We start from the raw sequence: 9,085 nt of genomic DNA, 5'->3' as shown, positions 1-9,085 counted from the left end.
CCCGGGGGGGGGGGGGGCCAGGGCAGCCCCACAGGGGTGTCTGGGCTCAGCTGGGTGCTAGAGAGCAGGGTGGGGGCAGCCGTCAGCCAGAGCCTCGCTGTCCCCCCTGCAGGCTACCGCCACATCCATCTCCTTTCCAAGGATGGTACCAGCATCCCACCCTCTTCGCTCTTCGTCCACATCCACATCACCGAGCCGCCCGGCCCGGAGCAGGACTGAGCCCACGGGGCGAGCAGGACCTGGATGGAAGCCATAGAGATGGCCCCGAGCAGCTGGGGCCGCAGAGCCAACCGCATCGCCCTCTTGTTGAGCTGTTTGCGTCATCCCTGTGTCGTCGTCACTGCTGTGCCCCCATTTGCAGCAGCCTCCAGGGGCTGGGAAAAGGCACTGACCTCCCCTTCCCAGGTTTGGGACGCTGCCTCCCATGCATGAGTGTGGGGTCTGCACTGGTGCAGCCCCCTGCCGCCCCCACATGCAGCCCTCCCTGGCCCGCGGGCAGAGAGATGGTACACAGCACCCCGGCTCTGCCGCATGGGCTGGTCCCCCCCCGCCAGGGGAGCAAGGCTGGAGCCGAGCAAACCCCAGGGCTGAGCAGAGCTGGGAGAGGAGTCGGTCCTCACTGCCCCCAACCCTGCAGAGCCCCATCACAGCCCCTGGATCCTACAGCCCCCAGGGGTGCTCCTGGCCGGTGCCCGTTACTAACCCTTGCCGTGTCCTTTCTCTGTAAGCAACTTAATAAATTGTTCGGTGACAGGCAGGCTCGGGTCTGGGTGCAGTGGCGCTGGGGACAGAGACGAGGAGCTGGGCTTCTGCTCGCACTCTCTCCCTGCAGGCACCTGCCCCACGGCTCGCACAGAGCTCCAAACGGCCCAGAGAAAAAGGATTAAAAGGAGCTGAGAGATTCCTTTTATACAGCCGCATATTTTACATCCCATATACATATATGCCTATACACACACACATACATCTCTGCAGCAGGCCTGTGCCACCGGGGCCTTAAAGCAGTCAGGATTTGGCCTCACTGCGAAGCACTGTTCTTCTCCGCAGGGCACCCTCCTTCCTGCTCCGTCCCGGGGGGCCCCTCAGCCCGCCTCTCCTTCTGCACAGCATGGAGGTGGACAGTGGGCGTGCTGGGGTCCTTGCCCACCCCCTGGCTGGGGTCGCCGGCCCCGCGCTCGGGGTGATGCCGCTGGATGTGTTTGATGACCTGGAACTTCTGCTTGGCCTTGTAGGGGCAGTAGCGGCAGAAGAAGGGGTGCTCGTTGGTGTGGGTCAGGTAATGGTGGCGCAGGCCGGCAGCCCAGCGGAAAGCCCGCCCGCAGGCATTGCAGACGTAGGGCTTCTCCTCGCTGTGCTTCTTCAGGTGGGTCTTGAGGAGGAAGCGGGTCTTGAAGGCCTTGCCGCACTGCTCGCAGATGAAGGAGCGGGCTTCCCGGTGCCGCGTCTCCTTGTGCACTCGCAGGGCGTCCGCCCGGTTGGTGCGGTACTCGCACTCGTCGCAGCGGTATGGCTTCAGGCCTACAGCGATGGGGAAGGGGCTGGGATGGGGGTACGGTGCCCCCTCCTGTGGGTCTCCCCATCCCCGTAATGGCATCGGTCCCCAGGGACCCCCATACACACCATCCTCGGCGCTGGGAAGGTGCAGCCTACCAGCAGGCACCTCAAAACCCCAAATTTCCAAGGCACCATGCCTTGGCCCCTGGGGTCCATACCGCCCCGCCTTCCCTCCCACCTTGGGGCACTGTCCCCAACCCACCAGCACACAAGAATGTGCTGCCCCCCAACTGCTAGGGGTCCTCCCCCGCCTCCAGCTGGGCCACTGGTAGCAAAGGAAACATGGAGCTGGGGTCCGCGCAGCCCCAAAGCCCTCCTCGGTGCCCCACGGCCCGTCCCTGGCGGGCAGCACTCACCCGTATGCTTCGTCATGTGGTACTTGAGCTGATTCACCCACTTGCACTTGTAGCCACAGTCGGGGCAGAGGTATTTCCGCTCCTCCTTGTGGATCCGCATGTGGTACTGGGCACAGGGCAAGAGGGCAGGGTCAGGATGAGGCCATGCCACCTGCCCTGGGAACGTGCAGGGCTTTGGGGTGCCCGCGAGGGGCTCAAAGACAGCTCTGACATCTCAAACCGCGTGGGGTAATGAGGGCTGTCTGCTTGCCTGGCAGACTATGGGCAGGGGGGGATCCACAGCAGGGTCAGGATGAGACCCCCATACTGCTGAGCTTGCTCTGTCCCAGCCTGTGGAGGGGCACAGGCTTTTCTCCCCAGTTTGGTATTCAGGGCAAAGTCCAGGTTAAAACCCAGCCCAACAGAGCTAGCCCTGAGCTAAGCAAGTTGCGCAGCCTCGCCCAGGCAGCCCCAGAGGGCTCCAGCTCAGCCTGGCCATTAAAAACGTCAATATTTCTTTTAGCAAAACCAGACCATTTTCCCCTCCATTACCCCACGCCTGGCCCTCCTGTTCTAGGAAAGGCCCTTTACCATGCATGAGGATGCTAATCACCTACAGAAATGAGGGCAGGGTCTGGCTCTGCTTGCAGGGAAGCTGAGCTTTCCCTGCACCGTGTCTAACTGGTGCCACAGGGCACGCTGCTAGCCGGCAGGCAGCCAAACTTGGCTTCGTGTGGTGCAAGGCTGCCCCATGACGGGGGCACGGCCAGCTGCACCCAGAGGACGCTAGAGATGTCAGTGGGAAGAAGAGTGAACCTGGACAGCTGCCCACCTTGTTGCTTTGCTACAAATCCCTCTTCCCCTTAATCTGCAACAGCAGGGAGCAGGGTTTAGGACAGAAACATATTGTACCCACATGAGTTTTACCTGCTCGCCTCCTATTTCTGTAGGGGCCACAGAGAAGAGGAGAGAACAAAACTTCCCCTTGGAGTTTCTTCTTCTTCCCCAAATCCCCATGTCTGGATCCCCCCCAACCCACGTAGATGCAGTAGGTTATATCCCCCATCCCCAAGCAGGACTCTCACCTTGAGACGCGAGGGGTCGGCGCAGGCGTATTTACAGAGGTGGCACTTGTAGGGCTTCTCGCCGGTGTGGATGCGGATGTGCCACGTGATCTTTTGCCTGTTCTTGGTGGTGTACTCGCAGTCTGAGCACTTGTACACGCGGGTGCCCCCATGGCCCTTCATGTGCTGGTCGAAGACGAGCTGGTGGCGGCAGGCGAAGTCGCAGAAGGGGCACCGCAGGGGTTTGTCCTGGGGGGCAGCTGGCTCGTGGCTCTCCACGTAATGCCGTACCAGCTGCTGCCGCTCCTTGGCTGCAAAGCTGCACAGCTCACAGCGGTGGCTGAAATGCTGCGTCTTGTGCTCCTCCAGTGCCTCCCGGGTGGGGAAGGTCTCCTTGCAGGTGCTGCACTGCAGGTGTGGGTGCTGCTTCTGCACGTGGCACTTGAGTGTGGCCTCGCTGTGGCACACGAAGCCGCAGCGTGATGCCGTACCAGCTGCTGCCGCTCCTTGGCTGCAAAGCTGCACAGCTCACAGCGGTGGCTGAAATGCTGCGTCTTGTGCTCCTCCAGTGCCTCCCGGGTGGGGAAGGTCTCCTTGCAGGTGCTGCACTGCAGGTGTGGGTGCTGCTTCTGCACGTGGCACTTGAGTGTGGCCTCGCTGTGGCACACGAAGCCGCAGCGTGGACAGCCATAGGACACCTTCTCCTCGTGCCGCCGCAGGACATGCTGCTTCAGGGCCGTCTCGGAGCTGAAGCGAGCCTCGCAGCGGGAGCAGCCAAAGTTGAGCTCGCCACGGTGGCAGCTGTTGACGTGGCGGGTGATGTCGTTCTGCAGGTAGCTGCTGTAGTCGCAGAGCGGGCAGAAGTGGGTGGGCGTCTTCTCGTGCACCCGCAGGCGGTGGATGCGCAGCTTGGAGTTGGTGCCGAAGGTCTGGCTGCAGATGCCACAGGCGATGCGCCCCACGCCAGTGTGCAGGGACTGGTGGGCCTCCAGGCGGTAGCGCCGCGTGGTGCTGAACTCGCAGTAGTGGCACTTGTGCGGCTTCACCCCCTCGTGCTTGATGCGGATGTGCTGCCGCAGGCAGCGGGCCTGCTTGCAGGTGAACTCGCACTGGCGGCACTGCAGCTGCGGCCGCTTGCTGTAGTGCTTGCGGTGCAGCTTGCGATGCAGCCGCAGGGCTTTGGCCGCCTTGGAGGTGAAGGGGCAGGAGGCACAGCGAAACTCGCCCAGTGCCACGCAGCCCCTCTTCTTGTGTGTCTTCATGGCCCGTTCCTGGTGGCAGGTGAAGGGGCAGGTGGGGCAGGAGAAACGCCTTCTCTTGGGCAGGGTGGATTTTGGGGGGGCTGTGTCCAGGGGAGGCTCACCGGGCTGGCCCGTATCAACGCTGGCCGGGTCCCCTTTGGGGAGCTCGGTGCTTTGGGGTCCATCCTCCTCAGGACGCACTATGTGCTTCTCAGCACAGTGACTCTTGAGGGCCCGCCGGGAGCGGAAGGCCTCAGGGCACAGGGAGCACCAGAACTGCTCCAGGCTCCGGCACCCGTCCTCCACGTGGGAGTTGATGGTGGAGACACGGGAGCACACGAAGGAGCAGGCATTGCAGTGCAGCTTCCCTCCCTCCAGCCGGTATTTCTCCGAGGGTTTCCCAGGCTGGCGGGAACAAGCAGCTCCACCTGGCTCAGCCCCATCCCCTTGCTGGGGAGGCTCTTCCGCCACCTCTGTGCTGTCACCCGGCAGGGGTTTCTCAGAGGCAGGACAGCCCAAGGCCCGTTCCCCAGCCAAAGGACTGTCTGCTGTCTGCGTTTTATCAGGCAGCAGTTCAGCTTCCCAGGGGCTCTCGGCATGTCCAGATTCCTCCGAGCCTCCCCTCTCGCTCTCTGCTGTTTCCGTACCATTATCACCAGGCTGGTCAGCAGGTTGGCACAAGCCAGGTGGCTCCTGACCAGCTGGTTTGAGGATCTTGTTCCGCTTCAGGAGGACTGGGCACTTCTTGAGGAGATGGGTGTTGAGCCCCCTTTGCTGCTTAAAGCTGGCGCCGCACTCGCGGCACACAAGCGGGGCCCGGCGGCTCTGGCAGCTGGCCTTGGAGTGCAGGGACATGGACTTCTCCTTCCGCGTGATGTACGAGCACTTCTCACACTTAAAGATCTGGCTCTCTGACTGCACCACCAGCATCTGCACCCTGCCCTCCAGCACCAACGTCTCCGCCTGCTCCTTGTCCTGCTTCCGCAGCGCCTTCAGCACTGACTCCGAGCCGCCTCTGGCATCGTCATCGGAGGCAGGTGTGTCCTCTGGGACAGGCAGGTGGCTCTGCTCGGCTGTCTTCAGCACGCTGAGCCAGGCCTCTGGCAGCTCAGCTTGGTTGGTCCCTCTCATCTCGGTGTCTGCCACCAGCTTGTGATGGTCCAAGCACGACCCCTCAAGATGGCCCGTGGCTTGCCTTAGGGAGCCTTTTCCCTGGCTGTCTCCTGCTGCTACCCTGTCCTCCAGCCTCACCGCCTCGTCCTCCTGTACATCTGCTTCCTCTTCCTCAAAGTCTGGGATGTCTTCGAGCGTATTGTCATTGTCCTCCAAGCCCAGGTCATCCTGGGAGCCCAGCATCTCATAGGCTGTGGGAGGCTCCTTGCAGGACAGCATTTCCACGCTCTCCGGCTGCGCCACGCAGGCTTCTCCAGTCAAATGCTCCAGGAGGGGGTCAGACGAGACGTTCAGCGCCTCCAAGTGCAACGTGCAGCTCTCTGCCACGTCCCCAGAAGCGGCGAGCTCAGTCGAGCCTGTGGCAGCATCTCCTTGCATGCAGTCATCTCCCAGGGCATCGCTAGCAGCGGGACAGCTCTGATCCCCCTCGACCACACCTCCTCCCTCCGCCTCGCCACCGTTCTCCGGCGGAGCGGCACCCTGCCCAAGGAGAGGCACCACAAATGCTTGCTGGTAGCCCTCTTCCCCTTGGGACTCCAGCTGGGACGGCTTCGCCTTTGCCCACTGCTCCTTGCTGGCGAGGGGGGAGCTGGCATCCCCACGCAGGGCTCCGCTGAGCTCGTAGCTGAAGAGCGCCTCAGATGAGCTGATCGCCAGCTCCTTGCTGGCGTAGTTTTCCAGCCAGTCCTTGTCACCAGGGACGTAGCCGTGAATCTTGCGCTTATGGAAGAAGAGGCTGGTGTTGCTGAAGGTGCAGTAGGAGCAGAGGGCACAGCGAAACTCCTTCTGCTTGGTGTGCTTGCAGTTCTCGTGGTTCAGCAGCGCCTGCTTGTACTTGGTCTGGTAGGCGCAGTACTGGCACTGGAAGATGGGCACTTGGTAGTTCTGCGAGTGCTTCGCCTGCATGTGCTTCTGCAGCTCGTACTTGCGCTTGCAAGCGAAAGCGCACACCTCGCAGATCAGACTTTTGCCCTGGTGCCGCAGCTTGTGGCTGCTCAGCTGGTCGGCGCGGTGGCACCGGTACGAGCACTGGTTGCATTGGTACCTGTGGGGAAAGCAGAATTGGTCAGGAAGAGTGAGGAACCGGGGCAGGCTGAACCCTGTCAGACACGCTGAGCTCTGCTTCCCCGTCCTGGACACATGGGGAAGGGGTACTGTTCGGTTTGCCGGATCTGACCTTTGCCACCTGGGCAGCTCTTACCACAAGCAATTCCTCCCTGCTGCAGCCCTTGGCACTGCTGGTGCTTTACACCCCCAGCGCGGGGACGGGAGGTAGATTCCCTCGGTATCCCATACAGTGACCACGTCACGCCCCTCCACACGTATCACACCAGCAGCACCTCCAGCATCCCTGGAGGCAGGCTTAGACCCGAAGGAGGTGATAATACAGAGGCAGAAACAAATTTTTGCAGAGTCCTGCAGGTGCTCAAGCTGACCTTGGCCCACGAACATCAGTAGAGCCCATGAACCCAAGCTCAGAGCTGCACTGATGCGGTAATACACCTCCTTGGCGGCATGGAGACACCAAAGATAGCTTTGCCTCCACAGCACCGTGCTGGCAATAACCTGCAAGCTCAAAGACCATGTTTCTTATGTGCCAGACAGAGCAGGCTGTAGCCATCCCCTAGGCATGAGAGAGTCTGGCACACGACGCAGCCCAGAGCAGCACACTCCCAGAGCAGGATCTGGGGAGCCCTGACTATGCTGCCAGGTCAGCAGGGCCAGGAGTCATACCGGAGATCTCCAGTGTGCTTGCGCATGTGGACGTTCAGGTAGTGCTTCCACTTGGTGATGTACCCGCACTCGGTGCACATGAAGTTCTTGTCGTTGGAGTGGGTCAGCATGTGCTTGGACAGGTAACTCACGTCCCGGCACGTGAAGTCGCAGAGCTCACACTTGTGAGGTTTCTCTCCTGCAGGCAACACAGGAACGCCCTCAGCACGACAGCTAGATAAGGCAGCACGTGGGAAAACCAGCTCAGCAGGAGCTGGGGCTAACAGCAGGGCTGAGGCCACGCCACGACTTCAGCCAAGTGACGCCAGGGTGGCAGAGCCAGTGATGGGACCCAGGAGCCCCGACCCAGCCCTCCCTGCCCACCCAGAGCCGGGGCAGGACCCCCCCATCCCAGCTTGGCTCTCAGGACCCCCGCAGCAGACACCCACCGGTGTGCAGCAGCATGTGCCGGATGAGCACCCTCTTGTGCGCGGTGGCAAAGGTGCACTCGGTGCACTTGTGGATCTTCTCGTTGGCGTGCATCTTGCCCACGTGGTCATGAAACTCCACGGGGTTGAAAGTGGCGTAGGGGCAGAAGCTGCACTGGAGCTGCTCGCTGCCCGGGTGCCCCTGCTTCTTGTGCTTGCGGAAAACGTGCTTGTTGGAACAGATGAAGTCGCACTGCTGGCAGTGGAAGGCATAGTGGGTTTTTCGGTGAGCCTCCATGGCCTCAGCCGTGCCAAAGAGCAGTGAGCAGGCGTGGTACTTGCACTCCACTGCCTTGATGCCGTGAGCATCCTTGAGGTGACGGACAAACTCCTTCCGGTCCTCCGCACAGTAGCTGCAGCCCCCCTGGAAGCAGTTCAGCCTCTTGGGCTCGGCTTTGTGAGTCTTCAAGTGCTCTTTGAGGGCCTGGCTGAGGCGAAACTTCTCCTCGCAGACGGGGCAAGAGTAAACATCGGAGTAGAAGTTGGAGATGTCCTCGTGCATGCTGGCCATGTGGCGGTTGAGGGCGTTCTTCTCCACTGAGCTGTAGTGGCAGAGCGGGCAGCGGTGGGTCTTCTCGCCCGTCTCCCGCATCATGTGGATTTTCAGCTTGCTTTTGCTGGTGAAGTACTTGTGGCAGTTGGGGCACTGCAGGCTGGGGTCGGGGAAGTGCAAGTGGAGGTGCTCCACCAGGTGTGTCCGCTTCTTGAAGCATCGCTTGCATTCGGGGCACATGTGGGTTTTGTAGAGGTACTCAGAGCCCTCCGTGATGTCCCCTGTGAGAGGAGAGGAGGGGGAGCCGTCAGCAGGGAAGAGACAGAGAAGAAGAGCACAGGCAGATGTTCTCTCCCTGATCCAGCTGTGCCGGAGTGAGGGCTTATCATATACACGGTCACACAGCAGCCATTTACTTGGCGGGACTGTCCTCATCCCAAGCCACCAGCATGGTTCAGGAGGGCTCTTTCCAGCCCAACTGGCAAAGACGATCCAGCGCAGCCTGAATGAGGCCTGCCTGCATGCCCCGGTCCCCAAAGCCAGGCAGACTTTTGCCTGCTTTTGCCTGAGCCTGGCAGCAGCTGAGGACGGGCAACAGGAGAAGGGACGTGTTTGCTTGGGCAGGGGGCAGGGGAGGCGGGAACAGTGCACTGGTACATGCAGGAGACGCGAGGCTGCTGGACAGCACAGGGCCCACATGTCCCACCAGCCCGGCCCACGTTTCCCTGCCAGTCTCGAGGCCACGCTGCTTGTTCATAATACAAAGCCCGGGCAGCTCCCGGTACGGCCCCGCGGTGCCCCGCATCCTACCTTTGAAGTGCTGTGCCTGCGGCACTCTGGCTTTCTCAGGAGCCGCCTTCCTGTCCTCTTTGGCCTCGCCTTCGCAGGGGCTCTCGCCATCCTCCTCCGGCGACTCGTCCCCGCCGCTGTCCAACTCCTCTTCTCCAGCTGATGCTTTCTGCCCCTCCAAGGAGCCCTCCCCGGTGCCTGCCGGCTTTGCTGGCCTGGCTTCTGCTGTGGCGGT

At 61.6% G+C, this 9,085-nt stretch overlaps 2 protein-coding genes across 4 annotated transcripts in view; one reads left to right on the top strand and one right to left on the bottom strand.

The window, feature by feature from the left end:
* Nucleotides 1-750, top strand: part of PLCD4 (phospholipase C delta 4) — an 8,407-nt gene extending 7,657 nt beyond the window's left edge. For all 3 annotated transcript variants that reach the window (XM_009274948.2, XM_009274947.2, XM_019470945.1), the window contains one exon: nt 110-750. In XM_009274948.2, coding sequence (XP_009273223.1) covers nt 110-219 — 110 coding nt within the window. In that variant the 3' untranslated portion in view covers nt 220-750. The remainder of the gene's footprint in view (nt 1-109) is intronic.
* A 152-nt stretch (nt 751-902) lies between these two features.
* The window catches only part of ZNF142 (zinc finger protein 142), a 10,135-nt gene continuing 1,952 nt past the window's right edge, over nt 903-9,085 (bottom strand). Inside the window, exons 4-10 of the mRNA XM_009274946.1 lie at nt 8,872-9,065; nt 7,530-8,342; nt 7,102-7,279; nt 3,607-6,412; nt 2,975-3,406; nt 1,911-2,016; nt 903-1,518 (exon numbers count right to left, since the gene is read on the bottom strand). Coding sequence (XP_009273221.1) covers nt 1,019-1,518; nt 1,911-2,016; nt 2,975-3,406; nt 3,607-6,412; nt 7,102-7,279; nt 7,530-8,342; nt 8,872-9,065 — 5,029 coding nt within the window. The 3' untranslated portion in view covers nt 903-1,018. The remainder of the gene's footprint in view (nt 1,519-1,910; nt 2,017-2,974; nt 3,407-3,606; nt 6,413-7,101; nt 7,280-7,529; nt 8,343-8,871; nt 9,066-9,085) is intronic.

The sequence above is a fragment of the Aptenodytes forsteri genome, unplaced genomic scaffold (genome assembly GCF_000699145.1).
Source record: "Aptenodytes forsteri isolate BGI_AS27 unplaced genomic scaffold, ASM69914v1 Scaffold255, whole genome shotgun sequence".
In the NCBI taxonomy this organism is placed as follows: Eukaryota; Metazoa; Chordata; class Aves; order Sphenisciformes; family Spheniscidae; genus Aptenodytes; species Aptenodytes forsteri.
This window is presented reverse-complemented; position numbering and strand designations above follow the sequence as displayed.